Here is a 16,492-nt window from a genome sequence, read left to right as displayed (position 1 = left end):
AATAATGGTATTGTTTATATATCTTTAATTCCAACAATTGCAAAAAATAATGAAAGTAAATATAACAATAATAATAATAATAATAATAATAATAATAATAATAATAATAATAAAAATAATAATAAAAATAATAATAATAATTATATATAAAATGATAATGATAAAAAGCAACCAACAATAAAGTTATATACAAAAAATTAATATTTTTTTTTTTAACTATAAAAAAAAAGAAAGACAACAACAAATAACTTGAAATAAAAAATAAATAAAAATAAATAAAAATAAATAAATTTACTTTTTTGTGTATATGAATTTATAGTAATAACAAATATAACTATAAAATATCTTGCATTACACAAACATACAAAAAATAATTTATTTTATTTTATTTTATTTAATTTTATTTAATTTTTAATTATAATAATAAAAAAGAGGATAATAAAAATATAATAAAATAAGAATAAAAAAAATAAAAATAGTTCTATCTCTTTTTTATGATTATTTTTTAATTTAATTTATAAAATAAAAATAATATCAATTTAAATTGATTGTTAAAAATTGAAGAAATATTTTGATATTTGTAAAATTTGTTTGGTTTTTTTTAAAATATATTTATTTTAAAGTTTAAACCCCTTTTTTGGTGTTCCACAAATAACCTTCAGATCAATACTTATAAACTTGTATATATAAGTATATAATTAGTAAAAATTAGAAAACTCATTGTACTCATAACAGATTTAATTCCCACCTCAAACTATATCCACATTTATAATTTTAACAATATTATGATGATAAGATAAGTGTCGATTTATTTTGCATCTATATATTTTTATATACCAATTTAATTTTAATATATAAAGAAAAAAACCATTTATATCAAATTTTATTATAATTTTGAAAATAAAAAAAATAAAAAAAAATAAAAAAAAATAGAAAAAAAAAAATAGAGTGTTTTAAAACATTTTGTATTAATAATAATAATATTAAATCATAACATATTATTTTTCATCCATAACACTTTTATAAACACTTAATTATAACAGTAATAATAATATCCAAACCCTCTTATCACACAATATTTAAATATAGCATATTCCTTATTTATATATCTTTTTATTTTATTTTTTTTATAAATCTATTTACCTATTTAAATCATGATTATTAAATAATAATCAAAAATTATAGAAACTATTATTAATATTACTAACTTTCTTTAAATTATTTAATATATATGAAATTAAAAATGGTAGTATAGAGTGTATTTAGAAAAAAAAGGTTTGTACATTATTTTTAATACATCCTTCAATATTATTTTAATATTTTTTTTATCATTTTTTTTTATTATAGGTATAAATTATAGGGTTAAAATTAAGGGTTATAATTTGTATTATTTTAAATGACAATATTATTATTGTTTATTTTTAAATACAAATTATACATTGTGTTTGATTGCCTGTGTTAAAATTTTATTTTGGGATATAGATCTATAAAATTTTTTTTTTTTAAATAAAAATTAAAAATAAAATATAAAATATAAAAATAAAAAATAAAATAAAATACACTTATCATTTTAAAAATAAATAATTTTATTTATCTCAAAAAATTATATATTATAAATCTTTTTTTTTTTTTTTTTTTTTTTTTTAATTTAATTTATTTTTTTTAACTATTTGCTGATTGGATAAATGATAGTTTAAAAGAATTATAATCATTTGTTATTAATTTTATCTTTTCATTATTGTTATTGTTTATACTAGTGTTTGGGTTGTAAAAGCTATCCAATAAAATTGATTTGGGGTATTGTTGATATACAAATAAACAAGTATCTTTGCTGGGTGGATAAATATATTTTAGATAAACTTTTTTAATTTGATTAAAGTTTAGTTTTTTAATGGTTTTTGATATCTTTTCATTATATTGATAACACCCAAAAACATTAAAATTATCCCAATAGTTCAAAGCGATTTGGTTTTGATTTTGATTTATTCTACCATTGTATTGTTCATGTTGTTGATAATAGGTGTTGTTATTGTAATGGGGTGGTTGTTTTTGGTGAGATTGTTGTTGGGGTACACCACTTTGTACTTGGTAGTTTGGGTTAAATGCAGTTTGATTTTGTTGTTGCTGTTGCTGTTTTTGTTGCTGCTGTTGTTCTTGATTACCATTTAAAAAGTTTAATATCTTATGTGTTGATTTAAAGTAGTCATTATTAAACCCATTTAAAAAATAATATGTAAATTGACTTGAAAGATAATTTTTTACATATTCAATAATAAAATCTGGGGTTTTTACATTGGATTGTATGAAAAGGCTAATGTAAAGTCTATTATTAAGTTTAATGGGTGCGCATTCAATGTGGTGGGCAAACTGTTGAATGGTTCTTAATTCGTGGTAAAGACGATTGTTTAATAGCAGTGCCAAAATGTGTGTAATAGAGATTATTTTCTTTGAAATCTTTTCATCGATCTGCCATAAAATATCGGTATAAAAACTATTTAAATTTGAATCTTTGCTATTTTTCTTAATATGAAACTCATGGCCCCGTGGTAAACTATAGATTTCATTGTTGATCTCGTTTTTGATTGGAGTTGATATTCTATTTACAATGGTGTTTAATCTTTTACCAAATAATGTTGCCTCTTCTTTTTTGATATTACCAAACATAAAGATTTTATAGTTGACTTTTTTAAAGAAGCTTTTAATCTCTTTTATAAATGAGTCCCTAGTTACATTCTTGAAGAATTCCATTCTATCTTGAATTAATGAAGAGTTCATTTTAATATAAGAAAAAATTTCCTGTTTACTTGATAGTGATGGATCTTTGTAAAGTTTGGATTCATAGTTCTTTTCTATTTTCTCTTTAATCTTTTTAAATTTAATCTCGCTAATGTCGAACGAATAAAAGAATTTGAAAATTTCTTCAATGGCAACTAACAATTTATCGCTGAACCCATATGTAAACAGAGTTAAATCCTTCATCTTGATATAGTATTTTAAAAGGACCATATAGTAAAGAATATCTTGATAAAGGCATTTCTTTAGGCATTTCTTTAAAATATAAAACAAGACATCATTTTTATATTGCTCGTTTCCTTTGGTTGGGCAATCAAACTTGACTATAATATTTAGATATGGTGAGTTTAAACTGGATTCTGAACCCCAGTCAATCTTAATGCCATTAAAGTTGTAAATTTCATGTGGCTTTGATGATGTTTTTGTTTTAATTTCAATATCATTTGGTAGATATGGATTTGGTTTGGGTAAAACAATATCGACAGATCTTTGATAATCAAATTTCCATTTCTTTATTAAACTATCTTCGATTACTTGGGAGCTATATTGAATTTTGTAGATATCATTTTCAGAATTTGTTTTTCCTTTAAATTCATTTGATGACACCATTACAATCATATTTGATGGGACCATAAAGCTTAGTATCTTGTTAATTTCACTTGGGTTTTCTTTTTCAAACATGTACTTTGGGTATTTTAAAACTTGGACATGGCTTTCTACATAGAAAAGATTATTTGAAACTACCCTTGTTAGATCTATTGACGAATCGTTATTTAAGTATTTCCATTCAATATCCAATGTTCTTAATTCAGTTTTAACCATTTGGTTGGCATTAAATTCTCTAATAGTTTGATTTACCAAAAACATCACATGGTCAATATTGTCAAAGCCACACTTTGTTAAATGAATCTCTAGGCCCATAATGTTGATATCCTTGATTGCATAGCTCTGCGCAAAAGAATATAAACGGTAACTGTAACCTAGGTTATCCAGAGCAGCAGACAAAGAACCTTTAGCTTCATGGCCCAAATAATGGTTTATAATTGAATTTGAGTTGCTTCTAACTTTTCCTTTAAAGGATAATGATTCATCATTAATTGGCCATATGATTTTTAAAATGTGTTTATCTTGAATATTTGATGCGATTTCAAATTTAATTGGGTTTTTTAAAACAAACTTGGGTAAGGGTGTTGAATAAATCTTTTTATTCTTTATGAGGCCGAAACTTTTCTTGCACATTTCTTCAAGTTTTTCAATTGACTGTTTGCCATATACACATAGTTTCATGACGTTGGAAGAATAATGCTTTTCGAAAAACTCCATACATCTATTTCTAATATCTTCTAATCTTAGAGTTTTATTATTTCCATTATTAAATTGACCATAGGGGTGATCATTTTCAAAGATACCCTTCAATAAAACCAAATTCTTTTTATTTTCATCAAAGATCGAATTGAATTCTATTATTAAAATTATTTAAAAAATATTATTAGTAACTATGTTTTTAATTATTACTATTTGCAAATTACATAAATAGTTATAAAATTATAATTACCTGATTCGATTATATTAATTTCTCTTTCGAGTAGATCTTTATTAAAGATTGGTGCAATTAAATAATTTGAAAACTTTTCTATAGACTCTTCAAGACACAATGAATCGATTTTATAGTAAAATGATGTTCTATCCTCTGTGACAGTTATAAAATAAAAAAATTTTAAAAAAAAATTTGAAATTTAAAAATTAAAATTAAAATTTTAAAAAAAAAAAAATAAAATAAAAATAAATTATATATGTACCATATGTTACTGAATTTAGAAAACCTCCATTTAATTGAATAAAAGTTGAAAAATCATCATTTGAATCTGGATTCTTTTCATTAGACAGTAATATACTTCTTTCTACTAAATGTGATAAACCTAAAACATCGGATGGATCAAAAAAAGAACCTACACCCACTGATAACGTTAGTGCAGAGTATTGATTAGAGTTTGGATTTGAGATCAAGACCAGTTCCAATTCATTCTCTAGTTTTATATATTTGTAAATATTGGAGTCATTTGGTGACTTTTCGATTGATAAAATATCATTTATCATTTTTTTATTTTATTTAAAAAGTGATAGCAAAATATTTTTTATAGATATAGCTATATTTTTATAATAAGAAATAAATAAAATAATTTAATAAAAAAAATTACTATTTTAGTGGAAAATTTTAAACTATGAGTTGGTTATTAACATATATAGAAAAAAAAAATTTATTAAAAAAAAATAACAAATAAAAAAAGAGAATTAATATAAAAGGAAAAATATGAATTAAATAAATTTAAATTAATATTTTCATAATAATAATATATTTTTTTTATTTTTTTTTTGTTTTTTTTTAAATTATTTGAATTTGGGGGGTTAAAATCAATCTACAAAAAAAATGATTTTTTTTATTTCCATTAATAGAATTTTCATAATCTGTTATACCAAACTTATAGATTGGCGGATAAAAATAGATGGCTATATATAAAACATACAACAAAAAATCAAATACTATAACGATAGTATTGTGTAAACGAAATAACTGTGTAGGTCAACTCTCATGAAAATATTTATATATTTTTATAAATTTAAAAAAAAATTAACCCTTCACACACATTCTCACTCTATTTTTATATAAAAAAACATCTACCACCACACTATTTCCTATATAAATTATTTAAATTCCCCCATTGTATAAACTGTTTGAATAATGTTTATATCTATTTTTAATAACAACAAAAAAAATAAAAAAAAATCGATTATTCTTATTTTTATTTTTTTATAAAAAAAACTACACAACTATCCATATGGATAGGGTTACATATTTAAAAATTGTCATTAAAAATTAAATATACTGTTATTATTACTCTTATTATTTAATGTTTTTTAAATTATTTATTATTATTATTTAATGTATTTAAAAACAATTTTGTTTTTTCTTGATTTTCTATTGAGTTTATTAAAGATATAGATTCATCATATTTAATTGTTGCTGGATTTATTCTTTGGTGAGAAATACATAAGCTATCTTGATTATCTCCTCGATCTTGAAAGAGAATAATACCATTTAAACCTTTTAAAACCAATAGCATTGATAACTCTTTTATAAAGCCTTCATTTATCATTGTTGAGATTTCTTTTTTTAGGGCAGCATTACTGGGTTCATAATGATTTATATATGGAATTAAAAACGATCTAGATTTAATGAAATCCATATCACTAGAACCAAGCAAAGATTTAACAACATCACTTGATTTACCGGTATAATTTTGGTGGATACCATCGGAAAACGGTGCATTGACAACTGATTCTAAAACATTGTTTTCATCAAAAGCTTTTTGAAAAAGTACTGGGTTAAATGCTTGGGTAAGGAAGCCTAGAAACATGGGTTTTTGATAAGAGGTGTCCATGAACATTTGAATAAAATTTCTTTCCCACTGGTTTGTAAAGACTGGGTTTATTCCATCAAGATCGCATGGTAAATTTAAAAAGAACTCTAATTTTGGCTTCCCATTATTTGCTCTTACTTGATTAATATCATAATATGCCTTTGAAATTATTAAAACTATACCAGGTGCTGAAATTAACTTTCCCTCAATGGACCATGATAAGATATTAAATAGAGAACCTATTTTTGAAATGAATTTTTTAAAGCTTGTATAATCATCATTGGTTTCCTTACAATAATTTTGTATAAACACTGTTGGATTTTCATTTAAAACTCTTAATGATTCTGGATCTAAACCTGGTAGTTCGAAATATGAATTTTCACTAAACAAAGAACCCACTACAATTGTATTATTTTGATTGAATTTATTTCTAATGTCATTATAATTTTCGTAAAATGTTTTGGATTGAACATCACCTTCTTTTGGTTCCAATGATATTTTAATACCACCCGATAATAAAATACCATATTCGTTTGGTACGGTTGTAGCATTTGTTTTTGAAATTGAGAAACTACCAAAAACTACCATATTAATTAACCTTTTTTCTACTCTTGATCCAATTGGTTCATATAGTTCGTCGCCAGTACTATTACTCCTTGCCTCTGCCAAGTAATTTTCCTCCAAAGTAACCTTTTTATTAACATCTATATAATATCTAACACCATCTTTCCATTCGCCATTAATCTGTCCAAATGTATTATAATGGTTAGTATTTGTATCTATATAATAACCAATAAATTTTGGTATATCCATTTTATAATTAAAAAAATTATAACAAAAATAAAAATTAAAATTAAAATAAAATAAAAATTATTATTTACAATGTATTTTTTATTGTTTAAATTAAAAAAAAATAAAATAAAAATTATTTAATTATTATTTGTAAATAAATAAAAAATGTGGGAATGGGGTCAAGTTCAAACATTATGAAAATATTTCGAAAATACAATTTTATTTACAATATACAATATAATATATAATACAATACAATACAATTCAATAACACAATATAATACAATGTATTATAATGCAATATTATAATATACAATACAATGCAATATATGTTTGTGTGATTAAATTATGATTTCAAATTGGACCTATATAATAGTAATAAAATTTCTAAATTTTTTTAAGCTATAATCAGTGATGAAAGATTGAGTAAAGATTGAATTTTAAAATAAATATTAAAAAAAAAAATAAAATAAATATAAAAATGAATTGTTTAATTTTTTTTGAAAAAATTAAAAAACAATTTTTTTTTTATTTTTTTTTTTTATTAAAATATATAAATAATTATGTATAAATATTTATAAAAATTTCGAGGAATGTGCTAATAAGAAATTAAATTAAATAAAATTTTTAAATTTATAAATATTTTTAAATTTATAAATATAAAATTTAGAAAAATTAAGATCTTCCTATTATTTTATTCAATGATGATATTTCTTTTGTTTTAAAAACTATTATAATAGTTATTTTATTTGTTATTTAAATTATTTAAATTAACAAGTTTCTTTTCAAAACTTTTCTTTTGTTTTCTTTTATAAACTAAATATGTGATCGAAACAATAGCAGCTACACCAACACAGCTTACAACGACAGCTACTGGAATTACATATTTTTTGGGTTTGTTGTTACAGTTTGATTTGAAATCAGGACTAACCATTACTGAAAAGTCAGGATCGATATAGCATGATGTTCTGCAATGTGGAATGTTAATACCAATGGTTACTGATTCATTTTGACTCGATATTAATGATGTGGTGATTAATGTTGTGTGTCCGTCTGATATTGCTCTGTTTATAAATCTGCCATATAGAATCTTGTTGTCTTTATTGATCGATATATAGTTTAATGTTTGATTATCCAATATTGATGTTGATGTTGATGCTGATTTACTGTTGCAATCGTTAGATGTTGTATCTAATACATTTGAGATCATTTGTAATTGTAATGTATTGAGTGGACTTTGATACTTGTAATTGTGAATTGATACTGATACTTTAATTGAACCTTTATCTAATTTGAAATCTAAACCTGCGAATGAATAATGAATATCATTTTCTATTTCTTGAATGGATAATACGATTTTACATTCAGTTTCGTTTAATATTTGTGTGAAAGTTATATTTGATCCGTTTTTATCGTTAGATGTAATATTCCAATTGTTTTGAAGTGGATATTGTTTAACTGTACCACTGTTGATATCGAGTTCTAATAATGATGTGATTAATATATTGTATGCTATCTGATCGTTATTAATTGTTGTTGAACCATCTGGATTAACTGTACTGTTGGTATTACCATTGTTATTGTTATTTGAAGGTGAACTACAATCGAACCCAATCCATCCTGATTTACATTCGCAAATACCATTTGATGTATTACAAATACCATGGTTAGTATCAATACAGTTGTTTAAACATGTTTGTTGTTTTGATCGGTATACAAAAAAGTTGTGTGATTTCCATGTGATTCCATTTTGATTTACGGTTACATCTTTTTTACCTGTTCCTACTCCAATGTTGCATGTTATTGTGTTTGATGATATGAAAACTATTTTACATTCTTGATCACCGATTGTTATATTCAAATCTTGATGAATATCTCCGAACCATCCATTCATTGTAACTAATCCTCCATCTTCGTATGCAGGTGTAATTGATGATACATAATGTATTGCAGTAAAACAATTTTCACCAGTCCAGTCTTCAGCAGGACATTCACAAATACCAGTATTATAGTTGCATATATTACCATTATATGATTCGCAGTTGTCTGGACATGATGTATAGTTGTTGAAAACTTCGATTCCATTGTTATTATCTAAATTTAAATTAAATGTTGTTTGTAATTGATCTACTTTGATTGAACCTGATACATTATTCAGTTGATTTGGATATGTTTCTAAAGTACATGTAATCTGATAAAATGTTGAATCGGTTACATTGCAAGATTTATCACCAATTACAATGATTATTTCAGTGACATCATATGAATAATATAAACCATAGAATAATAAAATATGATTACTTGATGTTATATTTAATAATAATGGTGGATATGGATCTGGAGTTAATGTAAATTTTTTACCAGTACTCTTGATAGTAATATCATGAATAGTTCTATTTGGAGTATAAGGACCATATGAAATAATTTTTGAATTTGCTTTTGACACATAATCAAATTGAATATCCGAGTCAAAATTTTTTTCAAAATATCCAATATTTTGACCCATTAATAATAATACTGGCTCTGTTACTATTTTGTTTCTTTTCCAAAAAGTTTGGTTTAAATATTTTAATTTTGGAATAGTTTCTATTTTAAATTTTTAATAAAATGAAATATATAAATATTAATAATAATTATTATTTTTTAATTTAAATAAAATGTTTTATTTACTTACTGCATTCTCCTATTGTGTTGAAGTTTTCAAAAAAATTATCACCAAAATTTGATTTGAAACCTGTATTGCCAAAATGGCATGTAAAACATTCTGGAATTTTACCTGTCATTGAATTGTTTTTTATAATTAAAAATACAGAGCAATAGGATTCATCTATTGTTCCAGTTATTGAATTGGAGCTTAAATCTATCATTGTTACATTGTTTTTTGAACCATCCCATTTGGATAAATCACTAACAATTTGGTTATACCCAAAATTTAATTGAGAAATATCTGTATTATCAAATATTTTATAGTTTGGAACTTTTTTTAATGGCCCTATATAATATGAACTGAAAGTTGGTTATTATTAACGTTTATTCTTTTATATTAGTAATCACAATAAAAATTATAAATACAATTTAAAAAGACCATTTGGAAGTTTTGAAAATGGAAATTCACCATTAACAAGGAAATTATGAGTTTTGGAAAATTGTCTATTAATTATCATAAATAAAATTAGAATTTTTATAAAATAAGTTTCCTATTTATATAAAATAAACTTACACTTTTTTAAATAAAGAGTTTCCTGTAAATTCAATAAATTCATTTGGTGTTGGAATATCATAGATAATAGAACTTTAATGGTGCAAGAAATATTAATTAGTTGCCATTATTAAAAATTATAATATTTAGTTTTATATACTTACATACTAGGGAACAAATTCTCATAAAATGGATCTTTTGAACCTAGCAACATTGAAAATGGAACCATTGGATAAGATACACCTGGTAAACCTATTAAAATAACCTCTCCTATATTATTATGGGTTGATAAATTTTTGAGAGAGTTATAATCGAAATCACTTGTTAAATAATAAACAATTAATCCACCATTGGATCTAAAATTTTCCATTGAGGGGATATTTCTTGATACAAAAGAAAGTTTTTTAGGATAAAAAAAATTGCTTTGAGTGTTTTCTAAATCATTATTTATATATAATCCATAATTTATATTGTTTGACATTAATGGATCCGGAACAATGTTAAAAGTATCTTTTAAGGGTATTTTAAAATGAGATAGAGACAGAGGTTCTTCAATTCTTTTTCCTAAAGTTGTCATGAATTTCTTTGAATTAATTGGGTATTTGAAACTTATTGATAGTGGTGAATTCATTTCTCTATTATTATTATTTATTATTATTAATATTGTTATTTTATTTATTTTTATTTATTTTATAATTACATTTGATCTAAAGACTCTGTTGCAAAATCAAAAAAGTTATCAGCCATATTCCATTTGGAGGTTATCATTGTTTTAAGATTAGGTCCTATACATTTTACATCGGTATTCTGTATTTCTTCATTTGTTATCTGGTCACGTGTAGAAAAATTCATTGTAATTATATTAAAATCTACATCGCATTCAAAATAAGGTCTATCTTGGCAAAAATCTAATGGTGCAGGGCCGTTACCTAGCTTTGTTAATAATTTGGTAAAACATTCACCTAAAAATAAAGAATAAATATTATTATATATATTTTATTATTTCTATTAGATTATTTACTTTCTGTTTCTGAATACTGAAGTGAAAAATTAATAAATAATTTTAAAAGAAATATTATTATTAGTAATAACATATTGATTTTCTATTTACGAAATTTAAAAATTTTTTTTTTTTTTTTTTTTATATTTCAACAAAAAAAAATTACAATCAAAGAAGTTTTTTATAAAAATATCAAGATTTTTTTAATCGTTACATTTTACAATATTTTTTATAAAAAAATAAAAAATGAAATAAAATTTCAAAATTTTAAAAAAAATTAAAAATTTAAAATTTTTTTTTTGAATGATAATAAATGCATTCAATTTTGAGCTACTATTTCATTAAAGCTTACCCATTTTATACTAGAAATAAAAGGGAAATATATTAACATTATATATATAAATTTATTTTCTATAGGATTTCCGAAATGATGAACAAAAATTGCATTCTGCAATGGTTATTTTTATTTTTTCACGAAACTCAAAGTTGATACAGAAGGTGCGGGTGATTAATCAGAAAACAATAAAACTCTGTTGGGGAAATTATTTTTTCACAATTGTTAGTAACCCAATATTCCCAGCTATCAATTTCAACATAAAAAAATAAATATAAAATTTTAAAAATCAAAAAATTATTTTAAATATTAATTAACCATTATTTAATTATTTATTATTATAGATATTAATTTTATTGTTGAGATTAATTATATTATTATATCATATTTTATTTTTTTTAATTATTTTTATTATTTTTATAATTTTTATTTTATTATCATTTCGAATATAATATAATAAATAAAAAAAAGAAAAAGAAAAAGAAAAAGAAAAAACAAATAATACAAATAGTGATAAGATAAATGAAAAATATTTTGTGGTGTATGTAAACTTTAATTATTAAAAAAGAAAAATAAAAAATATTTGATAAAAATATAACATATAATAAATAAAAAATATAATATAATAAATGAAAAAAAAAGAAAAAAAAAGAAAAAGAAAAAGAAAAAAAAAAAGAAAAAAACAACAAAATTTAAAAATAAAATTAAAAAAAAAATATAAAAATTCAAAAAAATATTCTGTTTAATTGAATTTTTTATTGGTACAAATAAATTTTTAATTTAATTTTTACTTTTTTTTATATAGGGTTTAATTCTTTTAATCAAAAATATTATTTGATTTGAAAATTCTCTATTGGTACAAAACAACAACACCATTTAAAAAAAAACTTTTGAGAAAAAATGTGCCATTGTTAACATTTTATTTAATTATACTTACAAATTTTTTTAAACTATAAATGAGTAAAATACAAAATTATATTCGAAATGATTATTTGTGATTCTATTTATAAAAATAAATTAATACAGGTAAAAAAGAGGCATTTTTTTAATAATTTTAAATTATGTATTTATTGATACCTCCAATTTTTATTAAATTTTAAAAATTAAAAAATAAAAAAAAATAAAAAAAAATAGCAATGGTTTCAATAACAAATTTAAAAAATAATTAAAGAGTACAATTAAAACCACTTAAATGAAATATAGTAAAAAATAAATATAAATAACTATTTTTAAATAAATAAAAAAAATTAATGATTTTAGAAGAATTTTTTTCTTTTTAATAATTTATAAACAATATAAAATTCTCCTAAATTTTTTATTAATTAATCATTGATCAAGCGATATGAAATACCAAATAATAAAAAACAAATCAGATCCACACATTAATCATTCACTATCAAAAGATAACAAAACGATTATCAATAGTGAGATTATTCGTAATTCATGTTTCAAAAACTCTCAATCCAATGCTAACTAACCAGACATTGAGTCAAATGATCATGTTTAACACCTTGCTACTATTATAGAAGTCTGTGTACCATTTGATTGTAATAATGAATTTATAAAAGCCAAAATACTAGGTAAGTATCAGTACATTCAATTATACTTTCAGAATCAACCGCTACAACCAAATATTCTTCTATCTCTTAAAAAAGATTATATTTAATATTCTTTAACCACCCACATTCAGATGTTGTACTTCCAGAATCAATCACTAATCTAACTACTTTGATCACCCTGCTCAACCTCTAGACCCAGCGACTATTCCACAATCTGGTACTCAAAAACTAAACTACCCACAATATTAACCCTGTACTAGACTTTTCTTAAATATAACAAAAAGACAATAAAAAAGCAATAAATGAAAATGGATAATCAAAATTTTTTTTTTTTTTTGGTTTTTTTTATTTTTAACAAAAATTTATAAATAAAAAAAAAAAAATTTATATTTTTAAAAAAATGCACCTAAACGCCCCCTTGTTAATTTAAAAAAAAATTAAAGCAAAATTTTCGATCAACCTATAAATATTAAAATGAATAATAATGAAAGAATAGATAGTAATAATAACAACAATAACTTTAATCACATAGATAATATTAATAAAAATGAAATATTATTTTTTTCGGTGTGGAGAAACAAGTATCTATTAAACGAAATACAAAGACATCACAGGTTATATAATGAAAATATAGTAATACGTATTGACAAATCAATGGATCAACTTAGATATCATCCACATAGAAGATATGCAACAGAAATTATAATTGATGTTGATGGACCATTAGAACCACATGATCATGTAATACCCTATGGAACAGCTAAATTAAAACTCGATAGCTATCAAGCAATCACACGAAATACATTACCACCATCACTTACCAGTTTATCAATGCAACTTGATCAAGATATACATATTGGAACTTTCCCAAAATCATTAACAATATTTAATCATTTTGAATTCAATAGAGCAATTATACCTGGTTCATTTGGTTCAATTGTACATTTAGACCTATCCTCCTTTAATCAACCCTTAAAAGCTGGTGACTTACCTATAACATGTAAATATCTAAATCTTTACTCTTACAATAAACCTCTCCAACCAAATATTCTTCCCCCTGAATTAAAAGTTTTAGATTTAAATCATTTTAACCACCCACTATCAGACGGAGTACTTCCAGAATCAATCACTGAACTGCGTATGAACCACTTTAATCACCCATTATACAACTATCTATCAACACTACATTCATTAAAAATACTCAATTTACAAAATTATAATCAAAAGATATCAATCGAAACATTTCCACCCTCAATCAAAACATTATTTTTCTTTAATTTTAATAAAGCTATAAAACCAAATGTTCTTCCACCATCAATAACTTCTCTCATTATAGGACCATATAACCACCCACTATCAGACGGTGCACTTCCAAAATCAATCACTAAACTACATATGAACCACTTTAATCACCCATTATACAACTCTCTATCAACACTACATTCTTTAAAAAAACTCTATTTACGTAAATTTAATCTAGAGATATCGATCAAAACATTTCCATCCTCAATAAAGTCATTATTTTTGGATAAATTTAATCAAATTATAAAACCAAATGTACTCCCACCATCAATAACTAAACTCGATTTAGATTCATATAACCACCCATTACAACCACAAGTAATACCACCAAATGTGGGAACTTTATTGCTAAGATCATATAATTGTAATCTTGGTAAACATTTATTCCCAAATACTTTACAACATTTAGTCATATCAAACCATTCAAATGAATTATTGGAAAATGATTTACCATCATCAATTACAACGCTTCATTTCGAATCGAATATTAGCTATATTTCAAATCCAATTCGATTTCAAACTAATTCAATACCACCATCAGTAAAAAAATTAATTTTCCCAGATAACCATTTCCAACCTCTTCAAGTCGGTCTTATACCCAATTCAGTAGTAGATTTAGAGCTACCCAATCAATATTCCCACCCCCTTCAAGTCGGTCTTATACCCAATTCAGTTGTAGATTTAAAACTACCCGATCACTATTCCCACCCTCTTCAAGTAGGTGTATTACCAGAATCCCTCACTAAATTAGACATTAGTTATGGATTTTCTCAACCTCTGGACCCAGATAATATTCCCCAATCTGTTACTCAAATATCATTACCTACATCCTGTACACTCCCAATACCAGAATCATTAATACATTTAATAAAGAGATACCTATAATTCAAAAAAAAAATTAATTTTAATATAAAATTTTATATTTTTTGTGCAATATTAATAATAACAATAAGAGATAAATATTTTTTTATTAAATGTAAATGGTTATCAATGAATTTATATATCTTGGGACTGTATAGTTTAAATTAAAAATTCAATTTATTTAAAAGAATTAGAAACAGAATTTTTAAACTAGAAAGAGAAAAGAAATAGTAATCAAGAATATACTATTGTTTGCCTCATCATTTATTGAAAAAGGAAGTTGATAGTGTCTAAAAACAAAAAAAATAAATAAAAATAGACATACAAATAAATAAATAATTTTTTATATAAAATAATTTTTTTTTTTATAAAATAAAATATTGTTTATTTAAAATTTTTTTATTAAGATTATTAATAAATTTAATTAATTTATTAATAATTTATTAAGTTTAATATTTCGAATTTGTTGATATGGATAAGTTTGATGTAGAATGTAGCCCAGGAGTTGTCATCTTAGAAAGCAGAGCCTTGTTAGCCTTTATTTAAGAACTGTCAAAGTTATCAAAAAATGATTGATATGATGAGCCAATTGAGCTACCAGATGAATCATTGTCACTATTTAAGCTTGAGTAAGAGCCTAAACTATCTAAGGAACAAGAACCTGACCATTTATTTGTTGAACTATCAACATATTCATTTGAACCATTACTTGATGAGACAACTGAGCTGCCAGATGAATCATTGTCACTTGAGTAACAGCTTGAACTATTTGAGGAACAAGAACCTGACCATTTATTTGTTGAACTATTATTAGAGTCATTTGAACTATCACTTGATTAGACATCTGAGCTACCAGATGAATCATTGTCACTTGAGTAACAGCTTGAACTATTTGAGGAACATTAACTCTTCGCATTGTTTATATTTGAGAGCTAATGTTGATTCAGATTCATTTAACTTTGCGCCTAATGTTTTAATTTGCTTTGTTGTAACTCTTTTGATTTCAGATAAATTTTCAAAAGCATTCTCTCACTTTTCTTCTGCTTGTTCTTTATGGATATTAAATTTTAAAATTTGAGATTCGATTTCACAATTAAGTTGTGAGTTAGTTTCTCTAAGTTCATAATTTTGCTAAATTAAAAAAAAATTAAAATTAGAAATTAGTAAAAATGAAATTTTGTAAAGTCAAAAAAAAAAAAAAAAAATTATTTTAAATATTAATTAACCATTATT

The 16,492-nt window shown here is 23.0% G+C and overlaps 6 protein-coding genes across 6 annotated transcripts; 1 reads left to right on the top strand and 5 right to left on the bottom strand.

Annotated features, from left to right (window-relative positions):
- Positions 1-1,566: 1,566 nt before the first annotated feature.
- DICPUDRAFT_94290 (uncharacterized protein) lies at positions 1,567-2,455 on the bottom strand (the record flags this gene model as incomplete). Its single annotated transcript, XM_003286898.1, has 1 exon — positions 1,567-2,455. A coding segment is annotated over one exon (792 nt), but the record flags the coding sequence as incomplete, so codon positions are not given.
- A 616-nt stretch (positions 2,456-3,071) lies between these two features.
- DICPUDRAFT_47068 (uncharacterized protein) lies at positions 3,072-5,040 on the bottom strand (the record flags this gene model as incomplete). Its single annotated transcript, XM_003286897.1, has 3 exons — positions 4,593-5,040; positions 4,349-4,483; positions 3,072-4,253 (listed from the first exon to the last, which is right to left on the bottom strand). Coding segments are annotated over exons 1-3 (1,614 nt in total), but the record flags the coding sequence as incomplete, so codon positions are not given.
- Positions 5,041-5,714: 674 nt separating this feature from the next.
- On the bottom strand, positions 5,715-7,025 carry DICPUDRAFT_150977 (uncharacterized protein; the record flags this gene model as incomplete). Its single annotated transcript, XM_003286896.1, has 1 exon — positions 5,715-7,025. One exon carries the CDS (start codon positions 7,023-7,025, stop codon positions 5,715-5,717), a length of 1,311 nt encoding a protein of 436 aa, XP_003286944.1.
- A 724-nt stretch (positions 7,026-7,749) lies between these two features.
- On the bottom strand, positions 7,750-9,871 carry DICPUDRAFT_31694 (uncharacterized protein; the record flags this gene model as incomplete). Its single annotated transcript, XM_003286895.1, has 2 exons — positions 7,750-9,590; positions 9,679-9,871. 2 exons carry the CDS (start codon positions 9,869-9,871, stop codon positions 7,750-7,752), a joined length of 2,034 nt encoding a protein of 677 aa, XP_003286943.1.
- A 3,699-nt stretch (positions 9,872-13,570) lies between these two features.
- On the top strand, positions 13,571-15,283 carry DICPUDRAFT_77811 (uncharacterized protein; the record flags this gene model as incomplete). Its single annotated transcript, XM_003286913.1, has 1 exon — positions 13,571-15,283. One exon carries the CDS (start codon positions 13,571-13,573, stop codon positions 15,281-15,283), a length of 1,713 nt encoding a protein of 570 aa, XP_003286961.1.
- Positions 15,284-15,801: 518 nt separating this feature from the next.
- On the bottom strand, positions 15,802-16,390 carry DICPUDRAFT_150974 (uncharacterized protein; the record flags this gene model as incomplete). The annotated part of the gene is made up of 3 exons (XM_003286894.1): positions 15,802-16,063; positions 16,167-16,253; positions 16,293-16,390. Coding segments are annotated over 3 exons (447 nt in total), but the record flags the coding sequence as incomplete, so codon positions are not given.
- Between the last annotated feature and the right edge of the window lie 102 nt (positions 16,391-16,492).

The sequence above is a fragment of the Dictyostelium purpureum genome, assembly GCF_000190715.1.
Source record: "Dictyostelium purpureum unplaced genomic scaffold DICPUscaffold_84, whole genome shotgun sequence".
In the NCBI taxonomy this organism is placed as follows: domain Eukaryota; phylum Evosea; class Eumycetozoa; order Dictyosteliales; family Dictyosteliaceae; genus Dictyostelium; species Dictyostelium purpureum.
This window is presented reverse-complemented; position numbering and strand designations above follow the sequence as displayed.